We start from the raw sequence: 24,464 nt of genomic DNA, 5'->3' as shown, positions 1-24,464 counted from the left end.
ACTGTGAAGTAACACTTTTTTTTGTGTGAAACCGCTCAATGAACTACATCTCCCGTCTCGCACCACACACCAAGACGGCCGTCACGTTGGCACATTTCACTTCTTTCTTTCAGAATGAGGCGAAAAGTATTAAAAGAGGTGAAAATCACTCCAAGTCTGGGCATGTTGAGAGCTGTACATACACACAAGGGGAGGTAGTCGGTTCCGTAAGAGCCAGCATGCGGGACTGGGATTCTGGGATTTGTAGTCTTTCTAGTTGCGTATTTTTCATAGTCTTATATTTCAACAGTTTTACGACAAACTGTGACTTTTTTGACATGGAAATGATTTTTTAAGATTGACAAGCATCATATGTGTAATTCGTGGCACAATTCAAACGGGATCGAAAGATAATCTTTCTCTCCCCATTGACTTCAATGCATAATTTTTCCGAAATAAGGTCCCATGGGTCGGAAGTAGATGGGCGGGACTTCACCTCTCTATATGGGCAACTCTCCACCTATCAGGGGAATGGGGGGTTGGGCCACGGCCATTGCCGCTTGAAAGCGCTAGAGACGCTGTAGTACATATGCCAGGCATGTAAGTGGCGCTGTAGTCTGCCACAAAAGCAGCGAAGAAGACTTCTCACAGAATCAGCCCTTGCAAAAACAGGGCTGGAAAAGAGCAAATAGAGCGAAATGAGGCATGGCTAAAATGCATGATCTGTTTGGTATTTTGAAAAAAAAACTTCACAGACATGTTTTATATAGGTATGGCCCTACAATATATTATTCAAATATAGCATGATAGGTCCACTTTAACTAAGAATAAATATCTGTAGTTTCAAGGCATCAGAGGACGTCAATCATAAACAATGGGACAGATCGCTCAACGTCTGTGGGGAAACACTTCATCACAGCTACATTATAATACCTATGAGGTAAAGTCAATCGTCAAAGTAAACAGTTGTCATGTTAAAGGTCAGAGTAGTTGTATTGAAACATAAAACACAGAGTCAAGGAGAACCCAGTTTAAAGTGGCTCTGTTAATGCACTATGTAACACTCGCGCTTCTATTGGCTAGCGCTCCAACACATTGTACGTGATTGGCTAAGAGGCGGGACATCTCTAATCGGTTGACCTATCACAACAGAGCTAAACAATCAGAGCAGACTGGGCTCTGGTTTCAGACAGAGGGTGAAAAGAGGTGCTGCAGCACAGACAGTATGAGAAAAATAAAGAGCTTTTTGAACATTAAAGCATGGAGACATGTCACAGTAGAGACACTACATACTGATATACACCTGAACATCAGCAGGAGAGGACTCTTTAAAGTAGAGACACTACATACTGATATACACCTGAACATCAGCAGGAGAGGACTCTTTAAAGTAGAGCCACTACATACTGATATACACCTGAACATCAGCAGGAGAGGACTCTTTAAAGTAGAGACACTACATACTGATATGAACCTGTAAATGAGCATGATATGGCCCCTTTAAGTGTTAGCCTGCTGCCCGCCACTCATCCACGGTTATACTGAACGCATATCGATCCCTTATTGAATTTCACGTCATATTGACAACGATCATTAATCTCCAATGCCACTATGTCATTTTTTGTCTGACTGACCATCTGTTGGGCAAATTGAAGATACAAACAAATGCTCAGTTTCCTTCATTTTCCGGATCTTACTCCTTGAGACCTCAGAATTTGTATTTACCGCAAATGACAGTAGATGTTTTCTCCCAAAAGTGCGGCTGTTACGTGGGTTGCTCTCATGTTTAGCTGGGGATGAAGACACAGTCTGTGCATGGACTCACCCTGGGAATTGTAATCCCTTAAATCTAAAAGCTTTAATCTAATGTACTAATGCACCACTGTCAGATCAGTGAGAATTCCTGTTATGAGCTGCAGTCAAATCCGTGTGGGAAATCTGTTTCCGTCTCGAGCTTTGGTCGTTCAGAGACGACTTCACCTGCGTTTCTTAGTCAGATCCATGTGCGACGCCTGATTATGAAATGACTCGTTGTCAATTAGTGCAAAAAATGAGTTTCTTATCACCATTGTTGCCGAGAGTGTGAAGTCAAAGGGACTTTCTCCACAGTGTAAGGGTTGCTCAGTTTGAGAAAACACCCGATCATTAGTGATGTTTTTGACTGATATCGCAATTGCAATATGATTGGGAATGATCATCTTTGAAACATTAATCACAGTATCATTGAAAAACATATTTTCCCTTTACCAAATGTTGCACTTATTGCCATTTTGCATTTGCACTAGTCCATGTTTTAATTTCAATTCAATGTTGATTCACTATGCAGCCCTATATGGTGGATTTGAACAGCAGAATATACGAGATGTATGTGTCTACAGCATATAGTATAGGGCTCACAGACGACATAAACATATGCACCCATTAATGACTCGGATAAAACCCCTCTAATATCTGAACAACTCCTGGAATAATACAGGCATTGTGTATTTCTTTGATAAGCTTATCTTGAGTAGTCAGCAAACATGAAGTCATTAAGGATAGGCCAAATGTCATTGATGACATTACCATCACATTCTGCATTATACCTTATTAAAGAAAACAATTCAAGCAGTTGGTAACCTCCTATTTGTCCTGTGGTGACGTGTAATGGATATTACATAACTTATTTTGTCAGAGAGGAGTGTAAATCACTGCTGTCAACGCCCCATTAACCTTAATTCACATTTGATGTTGAACAAAACCTCACCCTGTTGTACAAACATTCATGAGCTGATATTGAAAAGCACACAATGGGGTTTGAAGCCACTGCACTTAAAAGCATTGTTTTGGTATGAATAGTCCAATTTCTCCATGTGTTAACTGAGTAAATCTGCGTCACGCATGAGTTATCAATCAATCAATCAATGTTTATTTATATAGCCCAATATCACAAATGTTACATTTGTCTCAGTGGACTTCACAGTTTGTACAGAATATCAGTATGACAATACGACACCCTCTGTCCTTAGACCCTCACATCGTACAAGGAAACACTTCCAGAGAAAAACCCCACAGTTTAAAGGGGAACATGGGAGAAACCTCAGGGAGAGCAACAGAGGAGGGATCCCTCTCCCAGGACGGACAGACGTGCAATAGATGCCGTGTGTAAATCGAAGAGATAATACATTTTACAGCGTAGGTAGACCAAATGTTAGGAAATGCATGTGTCTATAATAAGAAGATGAATCCACGAGGATGTCAACGATGTCCTGTGGGAGCCATCAGGGAAGTAGTATGATGAGTCAGGCAGGACCACAGAGACAGGTTCAGCCATGACTAGAAGTCCAGGACTCAAATCCAGGACTCAGGATAGAGGATCCAGGACTCAGGATACAGGACTCGGGATCAGCCACGACTCAGGATCCCGGCGTAGATATAGACACAAAAAAGAAATTTGGGGGAAGCTGGGTTATTCGGAACATGAGAGTACACAGGTACAGACAGAGAGAAGGAAGAAGTAAGGTGTCCCCCGACAGTCTAAGCCTATAGCAGCTAAACTAACGTGTCTACGTACATGGACTCCCTTAGGATAGGTTGAGGGAAAGGGGTAGCAAGTAAGAGGTGGAGAGGCACCTCTGTTAAGCTTTATGTTAAAGATTATACTGTTAGCCTTAGCAATTTTACAGTGATATACAGTATATATATATATATATATAATTAAAGTGTATTTTATTTTCATTTAAGAACCCCCTGCATGAAAACTATGTAGAGGTGGAATTTCCCTCATTACATTTACTCAAGTGCTTTACTTTGGCACATTTTTGAGGTACTTATAATCAGAAATAGAATAATGTATTCAACACAAAGTGGATAATAGATTATAGAAAGACAAACATAAAAGCACTCAGAAATCCAACAGTTTTAAAGTGGAAATGACCAAGCTTTTTGTATTTAATATATATTTGTTTTTGTATTTATCACACTGGATACCAAACATATTTACAATAAAACACAAGACATACATATTTAGGAACTTAATTAAAAAAAAGACAAAGCAATGAAACAAGGAGGAGATGATTGTGGTATTTTTAGCGAGTCAGAATCGGCTCTTATAAGGTTAAATATTTTCTTGAGCGTGCTACAGGATGCAGGTCATCACAGCTGACAAGATGAGGGTGTGGCGGTGATCACACACACACACACACCTACACACACACACACACACACACACACACACACACACACACACACACACACACACACACACATACACACACACACACACACACACACACACACATACACACATACACACATACACATACACATACACATACACATACACACACACCAAAACACACACTTGGAGAAGAATACGTTTGTAGGTCAAACTATTACAGCACTGCAGGGATTTTCCTACATCTGAACGCCTTGCAGTGTTACTCATTCCTGCTGGGGGGTCCTTTGTCGTTCCCAAAGATAACAGGGAATGTGTTTAACGAGGCGGTCATCTTGGTTTAGGTTTCCCTTTTAATGCCTGGTTATTACATGTGGGGATTACTTAATCCTTGCTTCTGTAGCTTCAAAGGGCCTCTCTCATAAGCACTGTAAGCTAGCGTGTGTTTGCTTATGTATTTATACACTGCAGAGTAAATGTAATTATTGTTCCATCTTCCTTAACACAATTATGTCTGACAGTGAAGGACAATTTAATTGATTCCCAAACAGTCAAAATACAATCATAAGACAGACTGAAGATATGTGAACTGGGACACCTTGATAAACCAATCAAAGCTTAAATTAGGAGCTCAGACTCGAAACAGAAAGGATTTAAAATAAATCGTACATTTCTATAATTGAAAAGAGGATATGTTTTAAACAGGAACATGTACAAGCTGCAAAACACTTCTAAAATCAGAGGACGATTCACATTTAGACATAAGTAAAAGCAGCAATACTAAGTTGTGATAATACTCTGTTACAAGTAAAAGTCATGCATTCCAAATCTGACTTAAAGGGGACCTATCATGCAAAATGCACTTTTGTACGTCTTTTATACATGAATATGTGTCCCCGGTGTTCCAGGGAACTCACCAAGTGTCAGAAAACACAACCCTCTCTATTTTCCTCCATACCCAAATCTCTAAAAAAGGGGCTGCAACGGATCTGATAAAAACTGATCCAGATTTGAACACTGTCCTGACGTCAGGACGGTGGCGCTACGGCTATTGGGACAACTCCACCAATCAGGAGGAGACAGCCACGGCCATTGCCGTTAGAAAGCGCTGGAGACGCTGTAGTACTTATGCCAGGCCAGTAGATGGTGCTGTTCTCACAGAATCAGCCCTTGCAAAAACAGAGCTAAAAAATGTCAAATTGAGCAAAATGAGGCATGGCTAAAATGCATGATCTGTTTGGTATTTTGAAAAAAAAAAAGTATAAATATGCCTTATATAGGTATGGTCCTACACTATATTATTCAAATATAGCATGATAGGTCCACTTTAAGTCAAAGTATATTGAGAAATCCTTTATTATGAAATGGACAGTGTAAGGGCAAAGGTACAGTACAGTGCATATAAAAGGTAAAGACTAAAAGGAGTAACATACAAACACATGTTAATAAAATACAACATGTGTATTGTGGCTGGTCCCCTGCAGTCAACATCTCGATGTTTCCTTGGGCAAGATACTGAACCCTAAGTTGCTCCCGATGGCCGACGGTGTGTGTGTGTGAGTGTGTGTGTGTGTGTGTGTGTGTGTGTGTGTGTGTGTGTGTGTGTGGTCGTTCCTAGAGCAAGTGATACTGCTCTGTATGAATGAGGAGGGTGAATGACGTAGTGTGTAAAAGCGATTTGGGGGGTCGTAAAGACCTGATAAAGCGCTATATAAGTGCAGTTCATTTACTATTTACAAATCAAATAGGTACACATCCACTGTTAAAAATCTAAAAACAGCATTATAGCACATACTGTATAAGGGTATCGAAATCGCAGTTAGTAATAAACATTAATACACGTTTAGGAACACGTGTTTATTTCAGAAACCCATAAGTGGTTTACATTGTTACACCAAAGGGAACAGTACATATACAGACAAAAAAAACATGTAAAAACACAGTATTTAATACAAATAAGAGACAAGAACACGTTACTCACAGAGAAATCAACTTGGCACACGAGGTAGAAAAAGATGAGTGGCAGCATTATAAATAAATTGAGGAAAATATGGAAAGATAACATTAGTTAAAAGTATATAGTCCGCAATGTTATTGTATAGATAGATAGATAGATAGATGGATAGATAGATGGATAGATGGATAGATAGATAGATGGATGGATGGATGGATAGGATAGATAGATAGATGGATAGATGGATGGATAGATAGATGGATATATAGACGGATAGATAGATAGATGGATGGGATAGATGGATAGATAGATAGATGGATAGATAGATAGATAGATAGATAGATAGATGGATAGATAGATGGATGGATAGATAGATAGATAGATAGATAGATAGATAGATAGATAGATAGATGGATGGATGGATAGATAGATGGATAGATAGACAGATGGATAGATGGATAGATAGATGGATGGATGGATAGATGTATAGATGGATGGATGGATAGATGGACAGACAGACACTAGAAATAAACAATCCAAAATATTTCTATTATTATTTCTATAGTATTGTTGTTACAGTATTCAGTAGTGCTAAAAAAAAACTAGTAGCAGCCAGTACTAGCATTGTAAAGTAGGATATTTGACGTGTTATTGCACCACAGTTATGTTAATAATTAACTGAAGTATAAACTCTTCTTCCACCTCTGGTAATAAACACACACCGGATGGTATTCTGGAAAATGACCATCATCAGGCGGATCTGAAGCGGCCACTCATCTCTGTCGCAGTAATTTAGTTTAACAGAGTAAACAGATCCTGATGTTGGGGTTTCTCTTCCAATGGCAGGAGGCTGGCTGCACGATAATTATGGTTTTCTTACTTTAGGTGGTGGTGGTGGTGGAGGAAGGGGCCTTACAGGATGGAGAGGGTTCACTTATGAAACCTGAAAATAGGGATGTGGCCGGCCGCTCCGACTGGAAACAATGGTCTCTCTCATTGTAGCACATTCTTTCCACACAGTTTTTCGTTTTTTTCTACCAAAATATGTGTCTTTTGGAAGAAATCTAACAAAAACAAGGGAAAAACTTTCACTGAAGGTCATCTTTCAGTGTGTATGAACAATATTATGTTGTATTCAAGCACAAACTTAAAGTGGACCTATCATGCTATATTTGAATAATATAGTGTAGGACCATACCTATATAAGGCATATTTATACTTTTTTTTTTTCAAAATAACAAACAGATCATGCATTTTAGCCATGCCTCATTTTGCTCAATTTGAAAAATGTTAGCTCTGTTTTTGCAAGGGCTGATTCAGTGAGAACAGCACCATCTACAGGCCTGGCATATGTACTACAGCGTCTCCAGCGCTTTCGAACGGCAATGGCCGTGGCTGTCTCCTCCTGATTGGTGGAGCTGGCCCAATAGCCGTAGCGCCACCGTCCTGACGTCAGGACAGTGTTCAAATCTGGATCAGTTTTTATCAGATCCGTTGCAGCCCCTTTTTTAGAGATTTGGGTATGGAGGAAAATAGAGAGGGTTGTGTTTTCTGACACTTGGTGAGTTCCCTGGAACACCGGGGACACATATTCATGTATAAAAGACGTACAAAAGTGCATTTTGCATGATAGGTCCAATTTAAATACTGTGGGAATGAGCTGGATAAAAAACAATTCTTAAAAAATAAACAATTCCCACATACATAGGTCAAAATAAACCTTGAGTCTCTTCAATAAAGCTGATGATGATGATGATACAGAATATGTATGTCGTATAGTTCCGATTTCTTGCTGTAGGAAGGTCAATTTTGTTTATTGATTTGTCCGAAATAAACAATAATCATTTCACATTTCTACCCAACAATGACATAAGGGTTGAGGAACAAACAATGACTTCTGTTGGATTTTATTTCAAAAGGACTACCACTGAATTCAACATTACAATTTTGGCTGGAAAATACATTGCATTACACAACTCGATTTACAAAACAGGATTACAAAAAAAAGACAAAACTCCTGATCCTCATCGAATTGTCTGTGTCTACGCCGACATAATACTGAGGAGGCCATTATGTCTGACGGACAACAGTCTGTCTTTGTGAGTGTCCAGGTGTTTTTAAAAACCCAAACTGCACATGAGAAGGAAGCGGCGCAGACTAATTCAATAAACGCTACTTCAATATTGGATTTGCCTCGTGGCGGATATGTTTGAATCTGAATTACACGTATCTTTAAATCAATAAACCCCTGTTTGGACTGCTGTTTGTTGACAAGCAGCAAAATGGATGCTTTCACTTGAGCTGGCGTAGATCGTCTCTGGTTTTGTCGAAGTAAATGTGAAACACTTCAGCTGTTTCTGAGCACGTGGTGCCCTCGGCTGCACTTCCTGTATTTATTATAAGCAATGGCATTTGAAGCTTAAATCAGCGCTGAGATAGCATCCTGTTAATGTTGTTAGCTTTCAGCAGCTCCTCTGGCTTATTCGATACCAGTAGACAGTACTGGGAGGAGAGCAGGTCTAATCTAATCTGCACCATGCATTTCTGAACATACATCCGTCATCTGTTTATCGAAAGGCTTACGTAGGTACACCTTCCCCCCAAGTCTGTCTGTTCCATGTACTGAAAATAACAATTTTTAAGTCACTGGTTACATCAGAGCAAGTATTCATACTTGCAATTGAATAGGTCTTAGATCCTCAAATGGCCTTCTTTCTACATCCATCTGTGCCTTTCGTCCACAAAATAAGTTTAGTTTATTTGTTTATAGTGTCGTGGACAGTCCCCATAAATCAATCACAACAAACAGTAAATGGGGCAGCTTTAGCCAACATGGCTAATTTCCAGCTGTTGTCCCCGTCCAGATGATAATAGACACCTTTTTGAAATCACAATACATCAACAGCATTGGTTATAAAGAAAGGATGAAAGACAAGTAGATACAGGCGAAAGGATAAAAGAGAACAATAAACAACACACGTTACTACATACATGTCACATATAGCACATCACAATCACACAACAGAAACGAGGGGTCCCAATGTAACGCAACATGTAACACACACGCCATATTCAACACAGACTAGTGTGTGCAGGTGTAGTTCTCGGTGAACCATGTTTTGAAGTGAGCTGTAAAGGTGGTATATGTATGTATGTCTTTGTTGTGAGTGGGTAGAGAGTTTAACATAGGTTACGAGCTTTTAAGAAAATGCCAAATGTCTCAAAGAAGGTTTTAAGTCAGGGTGCGCTAGGTTCATAGAAATGTACTCGAAATTGCAATATTGACTAGTGCAATATCCAAGTTGCAGTAAGCGTTATATTTGCATAAATATCTGATAATATACTTGACTGTGTTGCTGCAGAGAAGTCCTGCAGCAACACAATACTACCTGGTTTGGTACAGACTCTCTTAAAAAAATCACACCATAATTATTAAAACATACTTTTCAACGATCATGTGAATAATGTTTAAAAAGGATTATTCCCTCTATTAACAGGAATCATATCGCAGTTCCGATATCAGTCAAAAATAATCCAAATAAGTTGCAAATTTAAACAAATAATTGACTCACAATCGCATATATAAAACACATTCACCCAATTACAATCCCTTATATACAAACCCATGAACACACGACAGACACAAAGCAAGGATAAAAGCTAATATACCCACACAGTGAAATGTACTATATTTAGTAATCATTAAATGCAAGCCTTTGTTCTAGTTTTACATAGAAGCGTAGCGTGAATGAAGTCTTCACTAACAGTGACAACCAGAGATTAACTTGTCTCTTATGAAGGAGCTCCGTGTTGATGTAGCCATTGTTCAGCATCGACCAATGACAGAATTAAGACACCAAAAAGGAACATAATTTTAGTTTTTACAAGACGATGTCCACAAGTTTGGCTCCTTTGGTCTCGCTGACCTTTACCCCGATCCTTGGGTGAGAAATGCAGAGCTCCATTTTCTTTTTACAGAGGTCACGCCGCTTTGTCTCTTTTTTGTCCGAGCTTATTGAATGCCAACACAAAGACGGTTGTAAAAGCCAGGTGATTAGCGGAGGAAAGAGACCGTTCTGTTTGCTCTCCATGAAAAGGCTTTAAAAAAGAAGAGGCGTGGGTTTGGTGAAGATGTGAGCAGATCTTTAGATAAGATTGGTTTATTACCCATGTGATTACTCGGCATAAAGAAAATGGATTGAGCGTTCCCAGGCAGTATTCAACCAGAGCATTTAATTTCCGAAATTAAAATGTCCCGGCCTTGAATCAGACTCAGGTGGGAGCAGAATTCATGTTCATTTATGATAATGACATTTCGAGCAGAAAGACATCACTTTAACGTCATATCAATGTTTCATTAAACATCCATATGCTAAAGTATGGAGCCAAATTGAATACAAACTGTCTCAACATCCAAATACTGACTGCAATAGACTTGCTCAAATCTGTCTACTAAAACTACTTTGACATATTACCAATAAGTCTTAATGCAAAAATAGCAAAAAAGGCAGTTTTTAGCCTCTTGAATATGTTGTTTTTCTCCATTTCTCTGTTTATATCATATTAAAGTGAACATATTTTGGACATTACATGTTTTGACTTGTTTGGACATATCATAAAGCTTATCTTTTAGTGTTTAAGATTGTATATGTCTGTTTATTTACAATTTACAACTGGCCTAGGTTCAGCTGGGAAGAGAACATTCATTTATGGTAATGACATTTTTAGCAGAAAGTCAGTCACTGTTTCATTTAAAATGCAAATGCTAAAATAGAAAGCCGAATCTACGGTGGCCGACAGGTGCAGACGCGCTGCAACGGTCCCAAACATCTATATTAGGAGAGACGCGCTTGCAGCTTCAAAAACAATGCAAACACCAACATGCAACATTCACCGACTTGACGGAACATGCACAGTGTGCCCTAAAACGTGACGCACACAGCTGGGACCAGAGCACTTGTTGATGTTCAGGGACAGTTAGCCTGTTTCACAATTTACGTTTTTTGTCAGTATATTTGAAATAACTACGTTGACTATGTTAGCTTAGAGCACATAACATCGAAAGGAATCATGTGATCACATTGTTAAAATAAGCTGAGGTACATTCCCAGTGTCAGTTTCCTGTAGATAGCTTCAGAAAAACTGTGTGTGATTGTGAGGTAGGTTTTCTTTGAATGCACTGAGGAAAATAACTGAATAACAGAGATATAAAGGCACTAACCTTGCACGTTGAGAAACTGTGATTGTGACTGTATCCTCTACTTTTGGGACATTTACTAAGATTCCACATTTCTACTATGACAAGGTCATTTTCAGACCAGCAGGAAGAATAACTTGCTGTGACTTATAAGTTTCCTGCAGTTTATTTAATGAAAACCCACCCACGCTAATCATTGTCGCCCTGTTACTCTTACTGAAGCTCTCTACAATAACTCTCTCTTTCTCTCTATCTCACACACACACACACACACACACACACACACACACACACACACACACACACACACACACACACACACACACACACACACACTTTTTTTCTCTCTCATTCCAGCGTCTCTGCAGTGACGTACGTTGGTTTTGTTCGGCTGCTGTTCCAGGATTTAGTGACGCTGGTTTTACAGGGCTGTTATGTGATTCCGTCAATTGCCAAAAGCTTTCATAGTAAAAGAGCTGGCAGTCAATGCGCCACAGCTTCAGCCATTCATCCCGCTCTATTGAGGCGTGCATCCCGGTCTGTTCTCCCCACAAACCCTGCAGCACAACCACAGGTCTGATGCTGTGGCTCTCTCTTGCCATGGTAACTTTTGAGTCAGAGCATAAAAAAAGCCGTTTAAGGTCCTAAGGGCTTTTTTTCACATCTGCTAAATGAGAGATCTTGCAGTGTAATGACATATCAACCCTTTAAATGCTGAAGTGCTGGAGTCATCTGACCTTCATCATCGATTTAAGAGCTTTTGATTTACCTTTCAGCTTTGGTTATTGAGGAAAATGGACACAGTCCTCAATAGTGTTGCACTTGTTTCTGGGTCATGTTTCACTTTGTGGCTTGTTGATCAGGGAGCCAGTAAATGACTTCAAATAAAAAATAAATGCATTTATTCATTTGAATAGCAATTAAAGAGGCCATTTTATTGTTATGTTCTGGTTCATATCAGTATGTAGTGTCTCTACTTTAAAGAGTCCTCTCCTGCTGATGTTCAGGTGTATATCAGTATGTAGTGTCTCTACTTTAAAGAGTCCTCTCCTGCTGATGTCCAGGTGTATATCAGTATGTAGTATCTCTACTTTAAAGAGTCCTCTCCTGCTGATGTTCAGGTGTATATCAGTATGTAGTATCTCTACTTTAAAGAGTCCTCTCCTGCTGAGGTTCAGGTGTATATCAGTATGTAGTGTCTCTACTTTAAAGAGTCCTCTCCTGCTGATGTCCAGGTGTATATCAGTATGTAGTGTCTCTACTTTAAAGAGTCCTCTCCTGCTGATGTCCAGGTGTATATCAGTATGTAGTGTCTCTACTTTAAAGAGTCCTCTCCTGCTGATGTCCAGGTGTATATCAGTATGTAGTGTCTCTACTTTAAAGAGTCCTCTCCTGCTGATGTCCAGGTGTATATCAGTATGTAGTGTCTCTACTTTAAAGAGTCCTCTCCTGCTGATGTTCAGGTGTATATCAGTATGTAGTGTCTCTACTTTAAAGAGTCCTCTCCTGCTGATGTTCAGGTGTATATCAGTATGTAGTGTCTCTACTTTAAAGAGTCCTCTCCTGCTGATGTTCAGGTGTATATCAGTATGTAGTGTCTCTACTGGGACATGTCTCCATGCTTTAATGTTCAAAAAGCTCTTTATTTTTCTCATACTGCCTGTGCTGCTGCACCTCTTTTCACCCTCTGTCTGAAACCAGAGCCCAGTTTGCTCTGATTGGTTAGCTGGCCGGCTCTGTTGTGATTGGTCAACCGCTTAGAGATGTCCCGCCCCTTAGCCTATCATGTACAATATGTTGGAGCGCTAGAACGGGAGAACACAGGGATTTTAGCCTTTGCAGACCATTTACTTCCACTAAAAACATCTAGCGCTAATGAAATAACTTTTTATAACGCTGCTGGATATCGTAACCTATAATTAGATGTCGAGTTGTATCTATTAGCTGATTTTTTATTTGTATTGGCTTATAATATGGATGTGTAAAGTAGGTTATCAAATAAATACAATAAAATAAATAATACTAATCAATGTGCTTTTAGAAAACAGTGAAGTAGAAATATAAAGTACTATAAAATGAAATGACTGTCACTCAGGTGAGATAGAAGTCCCTCAAAACTGTACTTCATTACATTAGACCACTTCATCAGAGCCATTGCACTTAAAGAAACAGCTGATGGTTGTTTTTAACTTGTTGTTTTCTTCTTTCCTTGGAAGTCGGAAGTTATATCATCAGAAAGAAAGGAGAAGTACCGTCCTCCAGAGCATAAAGAGTCAAGTCTGGAGATGATACGGCTCCCTCGCTCCCTCTCAGACAGAAACTGTCTCTCTTCTTTGCTTTCTAAGATTTACTTCTGTCTTTTGCTGCATACATTTGTTCAAAAATACAAACACATTTTTTCAATACAGTATAAATAAAATAAAACAAATAAACATGCCTTAGGCTTAGAGTATGTTCTGAATCTGAAAAGAGTGTTTTTTGTGAAGAAGAAGAAAAAAAAAAAATATATATAGAAAACAAAAAAACTAATTCTAAAAAAACCCAAAGAAAATCATATTGAGGGGAAATGCATTTTAAATGAAATGCATGTTTATGAAAAAATGGATTAGGTCATTTTCAAATGAGTAAGAAGTTCCCATGCTAGTCTCTGTTTCACTGTAATTTTTCCTGAAGCTGTCTACAATAACTCTCTACGCACACACACACACACACACACACACACACACACACACACACACACACACACACACACACACACACACAGACACAGACACACACACACACACCATGTTTACATCACTTCAGGGGGCATTACATTGACTTACATGCATTACCTGGAGTCTTATCCTAACCTTAAGCATAACCAACACATGCCTAACCCTAACCCTAACCAAGTCTTCATTAATTAATTAATTATGTCCCCATAAGGGAGGCGAGTCCCCACACGTGACTGTATGAACAGATTTAGGTCCCCACAAGTATAGTAATGCTAGGACGCACGCACACACACACACACACACACACACACACACACACACACATACACACACCTGATACATTGTTACAATCTAAGCACCGAGAAACTTTCTGCTCCTGCTCTCCACCTTCTCTACCCTTTGAACTGCTCAAAATGGTCACATTTTAACGCACTGTAATCCTCACACCTGCACACCAGACTAATAACTCCACAACCCCCCACAAGCAATTTGAGCAAATATATATGTATATAGATAGATAGATAGATCGATCGATAGATAGATAGATCTCTGTTCTGAGGGGCTAGGAGCTAATATGGGAGAAGAGTGAGTGGATTGGATTGAGAGAATCTGGAAAGAGCAGAGAACTAAGTATATTAGTACATTTGAAGATGAGCCATAGGAAGAGACCCTAACAACAGGTGCAAAATGTGAGCATAATTCAAGGGTTAACGTTCATGCAGTATTCAAGTGGCAGGAAGCACAATAGACTGTGCAGACGTTACATACTGGCTATTAAGGTCCATTTTCTAAATTGGCTATTAACTCATGACACTGCGACTACTGAACGATGTGAGCACTGTTTTGACTTTTCACTCACACACAGCCCAACAGGTGCCTTTTTGCTCTGCTTTCTCTTCTTTTTATGGCTCATAGCATCTGTCGCAGTTGCTATGTGAGGGACAAACATGAAGCAGTGCTGAACACACTGGACTCTCAGACAGAGATATAACAACCAGAGGAAATGAGCTTTCTATTGACAGCAGTGCGAAGTTCACATTGTTTCTATTGAGCGTCAAGCCGGCGTCTCCTCCTCTCTCTCTCAAATGGATGCACAGCTCTGGAAAGAATAAAGAGACCACTGCAGAAAAGTGGTTTTACTATTATTTAAACAAGATTATTTCACCAAATAATGATTTCTGAACTGTTTTTAAGATTAAACATTAGTATTGTGGTGTTAAAAAATGAATATGAGCTTGTTTACAGTCCATTATTTGAGGTCTGAAAACACTTAAGTAAAATATTTTCTGTTAATAGTCAAAAACAAAGAAGCAGACACCGAGATATTTTGTGTAAAGCAAAAGAAAAACCAGGATCCTACATATTCCATAATGCAACTTTATAGAAGCTTGACTGCTTTTCCTCAAGAGCAATTGATTAATCTTCAACAGTTTCCATGCAAATATAATCAGGAATTCATATATTGTATTTGTATCCACTTTCTGTAAATAGACAACATTTCTATTGGACATTTGGGAGAAATGTTGTTAATAGTTAATATAATAATACCAAAATAGCCATTTTACTCAACCACATACCTATAAATAGTAAAAACACACAATGTTTTTAAACCACACTCTATGTAAATGCATCTTCTTTGCCTCTTCTTATAACTGTGGTATCAAGAGACTGTCTTGATTGTAAGGAGTTGTTTCGCAGCTCAAATTGCTATAAGATATATCCACTAGGGCTACACAATTAATCAACATTTCAGCACAATCGCAATATTCTAGTGCAATATCCAAATCGCAGAGACGTCCAACAAACAGTGTCTTTCAGACTTAAAAATAAGTCCTCGTCTGGTACAGATCCTCCTAAAAACAAATCAAACTCTTCTGATTTTAATATATTGAATCATATCACAATAGTTGTATAATTAAGAATTGTCTCATTTAGTTATTTTCTCCAAATTGTGCAGCTCCATATACCAACTGAGGACTGAGCAAATAAATAATAAATACAATCATATTAATCAGAACATTATACATTTTATTGACATTTTAGATATGCTTTCATTAAGATATTATCCAGTTAATGCAATAATTAATGCATATTATGGACATTGTGTGTGTTGACTGAGCCTAGCATCTTTTTTCAGTCTCTATAAGTTATTTTGCAACATGGTTCCTCACTCAGGAAGCAAAGGAAGACGTTTCTCTTTGTTTTGTGTTTCTATTGTCTCCTTTTATTCCTGTAACCTTGTCCCCTTTGTTATTTCTGCTCGAGGAGAATAAAGCGGTTTGTGGTTGCTCCAAAGTTCATTCCCAGACGTTGTATTGTTTAGTAAATTGGCTCCAGATCCGTTGCTTTAATTCTCTTGTGTAGCAGATCAAGACAGTTCTCGCTAAAACTGAGTCAGGACTGCTGGTGTAAACAGAGACGGGGCTTTCTGGCTTGTGGTAATCGAGGAGTTAACGTATGAATAAGCATGTGTTCATCAAGGGATCCGGATATTTATGTCTCAAGTTTTAGCGATTGCTCACATTTCCAGTTTTTTTGTGTTGAAATTGAATCCACTTTATAATGTGTTTCTGTTTCACTTTGGCTTAAAGGGGACCTATCATGCAAAATGCACTTTTTGATGTCTTTTATACATGAATATGTGTGTCGGGGAACTCACGCAGTGTCAGAAAATAAAACACTCTCTTTTCCTCCGTACCCAAATCTCTAAAAACGGGGCTACAACGGAGCTGATCCAGATTTGCGTCCGATATGACGTAATATCGGAAATGTGGACCCACGGCCCTATCAGAAACGTTGCTATCAGAAACAATGCCCGACTGTTTTGGATGTAATATGGTCGGTGTTTACATTAGCATCGCTAACACTCAGAGCTAACCTGTACTGGAGAGCATGTGTGTGAAGAAGCAGGAAATAAAAAGGAACTCACCTTGTGGTATAACCGGCAAGAGAGAAAGCCTTTGAGCTCCAAACTGTTTCAGAAATAATCCTTGATAATTCATGATATGGCGTTTCATCACCGCAGTATTTAGTTTAGACAGTAGCTGCCGGGTCCCGCATGAGCTCAGACCCCTGCTTTTTTATTTTCTATCAATTTTTTTTTTTTTAAAGCTTTATACCCAAAATCAGCACTTTTGAAACAGGAAGTGAAATAGAGGGATATGAGGCATGGCTAGAATGGGTGATCTGTTTGGTATTTTGAGCAAAACACTTCATAGACATGTTCTTTATATATTTGTATATCTCTGAGACCTATGCTATTGCCTAAAAATAGCATGATAGGTGACCTTTAATATTTTCAATAAATCACTTTGAATTGCCTGTTGGAAATGTGCTTGTAAATAAACTTTCCATGCCTTTATCTTTGGTTTATTTTCAAAGCTTTAATAGTTTTTGGGTGAAAAGTGTCCGTCAGTACTGACTTGTTGTCCTCAAATGTCTGGTTTTCTCCACAACTCAAGATATTCAGTTTCACGAGAAAATACACGAGAAAATATTCACATTTAAATAGTTGGAATGATGTCATTTTGACTCATTTGATTTTTTTTTTTTTAAAGGGGCCCTATAATGCTAATTGTTATGATCATATCAGTATTTAGTGTCTCTACTGTGACATGTCTCCATGCTTTAATGTTCAAAAAGCTGCACCTCTTTTCACCCTCTGTCTGAAACCAGAGCCCAGTCTGCTCTGATTGGTTAGCTGGCCGGCTCTGTTGTGATTGGTCAACCTCTTAGAGATGTCTTGCCCCTTAGCCTATCACGTACAATGTGTTGGAGCGTGTAATGGAAATTATGATTATCAGAGAATTGAATGCTATGATGTTATATTTAACATATAAATAATACAATTCTGTAAGCCTTACATGTCGAGAGACAGTAGATCTCAGCACTCAGGAAGGTGATCAGTGACAAGGTGTCATGTGACCACACAGTGATCTGATGATGGGTCTATTATACTCTGATAGGGTCATGGTTCAGTTATCTCATGACTAAGCATATTCATTGTAACTGTATAAAAGCTCTCTCTTGACTTTGAGAAGTTGCACTCGGCTGTGGAGACATTACTCTTCATGTTGCCTCTTTTGCAAAAGATTAAAGGACCAGAAAGACATCTCTTTGACTAGTTAATATCAATGATTTCCACCACAAGCGCTAGCCAATAGAAGTGCGATTGTTAGTGTGTGGGGGGAACACAGGGATTTTAGCCTTTGCAGACCATTTACATGCACTCAAACCTATAGAACACACTACAGGGAAGAGAAAACCCCAAAAAGCAAAATAAAGCCTCTTGAAAAAGTGACTCAAACCAATTAATCGGTGAAAATAGTTGGCAAACACTTCAAATCCAATAATTGATTTTCCCGTCTACCAGGTTCCTTTTCAGATAGTAAAGCCATTTTCTTTTTATGTAAGCCCATTAACATTTCAAAGTCTTACCTTGAGCTTGTTTTTTGCATGTTTGCTTCTGAACTTTTTCTAAAATGTCTGTCTTTTTGTGTCCCCTCCTTCCCTGTGCCCCTTCAGGAGTGGATCTGCCAGCCTCCCCTCTCCATTACACCCTGAAACCTGGGATGACCTTTTGTTGCTGCCCTCTCTACCTCCTGTTTTCCTCCTTACCCCTCTCCTCCCCTTTCCTAAACTCCCCTCCTCCTCCTCATTCTCCTCGGTGTCTCCCAGCCTCGGGTTTATTACTCTGGACTGAAGGGAGCGACACAGCGGCTTGCAGAGGATGAAGAGGGTCTGCCTGCCAACTCCAGACAGAGGATAGAGGGAACAAAAGGAGAGAGAGACACAGAGAGTAACGACTGGTGGACAAGAGAGGCAACGATTCAAAATGCCACGACGAAGGAAAAACACTTGAGCGTCATGAGCTAGCAAGGGGCCCCTAAAACACATCTTCTTCAACAAACTTCTTGCTGTGGAGACACTCACACACTCTCTCCTGCTCCTGGCGCTCCTTGTTAACACCTGATATGCCTCTGTGAGAAAGTGAGAGCCATGCCAGCCAAAGGGAAATACCTGCTGAACGACCAGGAGCTGAAAAATGAGGTGCTGTACCGCAAGTTCTCGTACATCAGCCAGTACCAGCCGCTGGTGCTGCTGCTGGGCCTCTCCATGCTCTCCTGTGTCATCCTCCTCATCCTCTTCTTCGCCCTGCAACTGGTGAGTCTGCACTTCCGTGTGTTTGTTAAAAACTGTAAGAAATTCTGCGTTTTTTGCAGATTTCTCGATTGTCATGGAGAGCGTTTTAGGTTATTGATCATATGCAAAAGTTAGTTTATTTGTCCTTGAGCCCCTGTACTGTAATTGGAGTTTGTCACAATCTCCTTCACTGTGTTCATTTATATTAGGGTTCTTACGGTCATTGAAAACCTGGAAAAGTCATGGAAATTCAAAATGCTAATTCCAGGCCCTGGAAAAGTTATGGAAAACAATATTTTCCCCAAAGTTTTGGAAAAGTCATGGAAATTTAACTAAAGTTGCATCAAATATAATTTATATTTGATCTAATCGCCGAAATAATAATACTATAATGATAATAAATACTGTATCGTATAGGAATGAAACGTAAAATGGCATTTAACTGTCGAGGTATTTTGCTGGTGAGAGATTTTAGTAGCTTTAGCGTGTAGAGCCTACTATTTGATTTGTTTTAGATAGGCACAACATGTTTCATATGCAGACCTTATTTTCCTGTTCCATGTTAAAATAAACCATTTTCAGTGGTACCGCATGAGAAAGAGTAATTTTTTTGGTCATGGAAAATTAGGTAAAGGTCAGGGAGAAGTCATGGAAAAGTCATTGAAAATCATTGGTAAAAAAGTGTATGAACCCTGTTATGTGTTTGTTAAAAACAGAGAGAAATGTTGCGTTTTTTGCAGGTTTTACATTGATCGTATAGAGTATTTTAGGTTATGATAATGTGCAAACGTTGATTGCCTCGGTTTAAGTTGAGCTGTTAGCGTGTGAGCCACTGTGTTTATCTAGGGGTTTGTTAGAAAATGGAAATAAGTGTTGCTTTGTTTGCAGATTTCTCATTGATTATGGGGAGTATTTTAGGTTATTAATCATATGTAAGAGTTGCCCTCAAGTCACTGTGATTATCTCCTTGACTGTGTTCATCTATGTGTTTGTTAAAAATATAAATAATGTTTGCTTTGTTTGTATATTTAACTTGGGTCATGGAGAGTATGAAGGTCAGTGATGAAATGCAAAAGTTAATTGCCTCAATTTAAGTTGAGCTAATTGCCTGTCAGCCACTGTGAGTGAGGTTTTCATAGTCATTTTCATTAATTTATTTATAGTCCTGCACACAAATGATGAGTACTTCCTGCAAAGAGACATTAGGCATTGTTTATTACACTTTTAAAAGGCAGAAAAGTTGATATATTCACAGTCTATTGATTTGTTATTGAGTCTCACATGTCAGAAAATGGGGGGAAATGTTGATCAGTACTGAGTTGACATCATCAAATGCCTTAGACATTAATCTCACTGTAAAATAGAAAATCCTGAAACTTCAGAAATGTGACACTTTTTCCGTCTCAAAAAAAGAATTGACCTTAACCCACCCAGAAAATATATTGTCAAAATTGTAGGCGATCATTTCCCCGTGGTAACAACTTCTTGAACAACACAGTACTCTTTTTGTTGGGTTGCCCGTTGGCCACTGTTTTTGAAGTTTTTATAATCTCCTTCACTGTGCAGAAAACACATTTATCTGTAACTCAACACCTGTGCATCAGACTGTGAATCTGTGTAACATTACCCCACCAATCAGCAGCCATTGAGGCAGAGGAATGATTGGCATCAGTTGTTCTCGTGAACTCCTGCACATGAACGACAGTTACTTTCCTCGAAGAGACATTAAGCTTCTCTAGTTGCGTCTTTAAAGGCCAGAAAATCCTTCTCTGGTAAAGCTTGGGATTATCTGGCTAGTTGTCATTTTTCTCCCTTTGACATAACCAATTATGTTGTACAACTTGTTTTTACCAGCTGGTGGGAACAAGACACTGTCAAACTGTGTAGATGTGCACAGGGTTGTCGTGCATACAGTATACATGGCTTTAAATGTCAAATGCATTACTATGCTGTGACAGATCCTGACCTGATATGCCCTTGTTCTGTTTTTGGAGTATTTGTGTACTCTTGCTGGGAAGAGGAATGACACATCAAGATAGTAGATGGCTCAAGAAATGGTGTATACATTTGAGTCATGAGTTTTCAGCTGATTTTAACACACAAATGAACTCACATGTAACAGTAATAACGAAAATTGCTGGATGTTTGCACTTTCTTCATCCAGTTTTACAGTCATTTGAGCCTTTAAGTAACTTCACAGGTGTGCTTTCATCTTGGAGCAAAGCAGGTACCTCAGATTTGAGCACAATGCTTCTTATTGTGCAGTTGAGAACAGGTGGACTCTAATGCACACGTAATGGCTCATAAACTATGAAATGAGGGATTCAGACAGTGAGTTAGGACTAAACATCCGAGGCTGCTCGCAAATCAATGCTCTAATTGTGCTGAAATGTTTTGATTAGTTGAGCTAACAATGACAATCTTTATGTGACACATAGACACCTGGTTCTGCAGTTTAACCCACACCATACATACATTTAGTCGTCCATTTCTGTTGTATATCCTTTACAGCTAATTGATTAAATCATGTCAGATAAGCAAATTAGATACACTATAACCGCTTTCACACCAAGTACTTTGCCGTACTTAGTGCCGGCACTTAGTGCCCCGGCACTTATTACCCCAGGGCACTAAGTACCAATCGCGTTCACACCGGAGTACTTTTCCCTGAGGGAAGATTACGCAAATGAGCCGCTGACGTCACTTCGTCTTCTTCTGCTTTGGGTTTACTGGCAGGCCGCAAGAACTTCACGGTGTATACTGTCACCCGAAGTCCCCGGCCGTTTTATTTTGTGTTGCCATAAGTTAGTCTCTCTGCGTTTGTGCGCTGGGCTAATGCTCATAATGCTAATGCCTAAGGGGCGACTGTGGCTGCAAGGGAGTGCGGTCGTCTTTCAACCAGAAGGTTGTGGGTTCGATCCCAGCCCATGCAGTCAACATGTCGATGTATCCTTGGGCAAGATACTTAACCCTGAGTTGCTCCCGATGGCCAACGGTGTGTGAATGTGTATGAATGTTAGTTCCTAGAGTAAGGTACACTGCTCTGTATGAATGGGTGTGAATGGGTGAACAACATGTAGTATGTAAAGCGCTTTGAGGGGTCTTAAAGACTGGATAAAGCGCTATATAAGTACAGTCCATTTACCATTAATGCCAGCAAATACAATGGCGGCTTCAAAAAACTTTTCAGAGTTTTACGGGGCGTGGTTTGCAATTCGCCCAGCCAATAGAAATTGGTACTTTTTTGGTACCACCTCTCTAGCAGGCACTAAAAATGGGGGTAAAAGTTCCCGGCACTAAGTACTCTTTTTGGTGTGAACGCGACATCAGGGGTACTAACGGAACTAAACGGGAAAAGTACAGGGAAAAGTACTGCGGTGTGAACGCGCCTTATTATTATCAACTATGTGATTATTAGGTGAGATGCTTTAGATTAGATGCCTGGCACTTTAAGGTACTTTAAGGTACTTCGATATTGACTTTACTTCTGACCTATATCTGTGATCCATTGACTCTTTCATTGACTCGTCGTCTTCTGTCAAGTACTGACATTTACAGCTCTTGAATTTGTAGAGTTTTGAGAAATGGTGTTTGTTAAATGCTTCTAAAAAAAACAAAAATATTGAATTGACAACAACATTAGAAAACTACCATCTTTATCCAAACATTTGAAGCAAGTCACAGGACATACTTTTGTTCTGTTACAATATTTGTGTAGTGTCTTAAAGGGGACCTATCATGCAAAATTCACTTTTTGATGTCTTTTATACATAAAAATGTGTCCCTGGTGTGTCGGGGAACTCACGCAGCGTCAGAAAATAAAACCCTCTCTTTTTTCCTCCGTACCCAAATCTCTAAAAACGGGGCTACAACGGAGCTGATCCAGATTTGCGTCCGATATGACGTAATATCTGAAATGTGGACCCACGGCACTATCAGAAAGTTGCTATCAGAAACAATGCCCGATTGTTTTTGACGTAATATGGTCGGTGTTTACATTAGCATCGCTAACACTCAGAGCTAACCTGTACTGGAGAGCATGTGTGTGAAGAAGCAGGAAATATAAAGGAACTCACCTTGTGGTATAACCGGCAAGAGAGAAAGCCTTTGAGCTCCATACTGTTTCAGAAATAATCCTTGATAATCCATGATATGGCGTTTCATCACCGCAGTATTTAGTGTAGACAGTAGCTGCCGGGTCCCGCATGAGCTCAGCCCCCTCCTTTTTATTTTTTTAAAGCTTTATACCCCAAATCAGCACTTTTGAAACAGGAAGTGAAATAGAGGAATATGAGGCATGGCTAGAATGGGTGATCTGTTTGGTATTTTGAGCAAAACACTTCATAGACATGTTTTTTATATATTTGTATATATCTGAGACCTATGCTATTGCCTAAAAATAGCATGATAGGTGACCTTTAAATAACCTTAAAAAGCGCTCTATAAATAACATGTATTAAGTTTTATCCTTTAGCTTTGGGGTACGTTTTTATGCTTTATACTTGGTAAAGGTGTTGCACTGGGCTGCAATACATGTAAGGTGTTTTATATATTTCTATCCACTAGGAGGAAGTATGCAAATAATAATTGTTATAAAATAGATTAAGACTTATTTTAGAGATTCACTATGCCCCATTGTATTTTTCTATACCTTCGATGGTGCAGAGATGATTCATTGAGTTGGTTAGAGTATGGGGACTCATCTTGAACATTAATACATTCACATGCAGCATAATGTAAAGAGGCGCAGGATGGTCAGTTTGAATCTCTGTGAAAATGTGAAAAATTGAAAACTCTGTCCTCTCCCTCGACATCTACTTGGATGAAGCTCTTAACTCCCCTTCACTAGCCGAGTGAATGAGAGAGTGATTGTGTAACTGTTTGAAAGTGAAGGAGCACATCATCGCTGAAATAGACTCGAAAGTAGAGGACGCATACTTCCCTAGATTAGAAAAAAAGGCACAAAGTAAGAAGTGCATCTCCTCAACAACATCACAGTTTCATAATGCTGATGATTCCCTGGCAGGAAATTGTCTTTCCTTTCTCTCCGCAGTGAGGTCAGGGGTCAGGGTGAGCTAGCCTGCAGCTGTTAATGCTTCAGTTTTACTCAAAAATACTTCAACAGAAAACAAGTCTGCCGATGACACGAAGTCTATTCACTGAGGCGCTTTCTTTCTGCTAAATACATTCCCCTGCTGCGCTTAAAACCAAGACCATTAAAGGGTTTGGTTGACAACTTAATAGAATAAAATGAACCAAGAGGGGATTAAGGTATGAAATGGAGGTTAAAACAATGTAGCTGTCAAAGTGTATAGAGGG

General features: G+C 39.2%; 1 protein-coding gene across 4 annotated transcripts in view; it reads left to right on the top strand.

Moving 5' to 3' along the window:
- adcy7 (adenylate cyclase 7) overlaps positions 1-24,464 on the top strand; it is a 100,489-nt gene that overhangs the window by 25,283 nt on the left and 50,742 nt on the right. For all 4 annotated transcript variants that reach the window (XM_034148390.1, XM_034148389.1, XM_034148388.1 and 1 more), the window contains exon 2: positions 18,528-19,166. In XM_034148390.1, coding sequence (XP_034004281.1) covers positions 19,002-19,166 — 165 coding nt within the window. In that variant the 5' untranslated portion in view covers positions 18,528-19,001. The remainder of the gene's footprint in view (positions 1-18,527; positions 19,167-24,464) is intronic.

This window comes from Trematomus bernacchii, unplaced genomic scaffold, assembly GCF_902827165.1.
Source record: "Trematomus bernacchii unplaced genomic scaffold, fTreBer1.1, whole genome shotgun sequence".
NCBI lineage: Eukaryota > Metazoa > Chordata > Actinopteri > Perciformes > Nototheniidae > Trematomus > Trematomus bernacchii.
The sequence above is the reverse complement of the archived record's forward strand: the minus strand, read 5'-3'. Positions and strand labels throughout refer to the sequence as shown.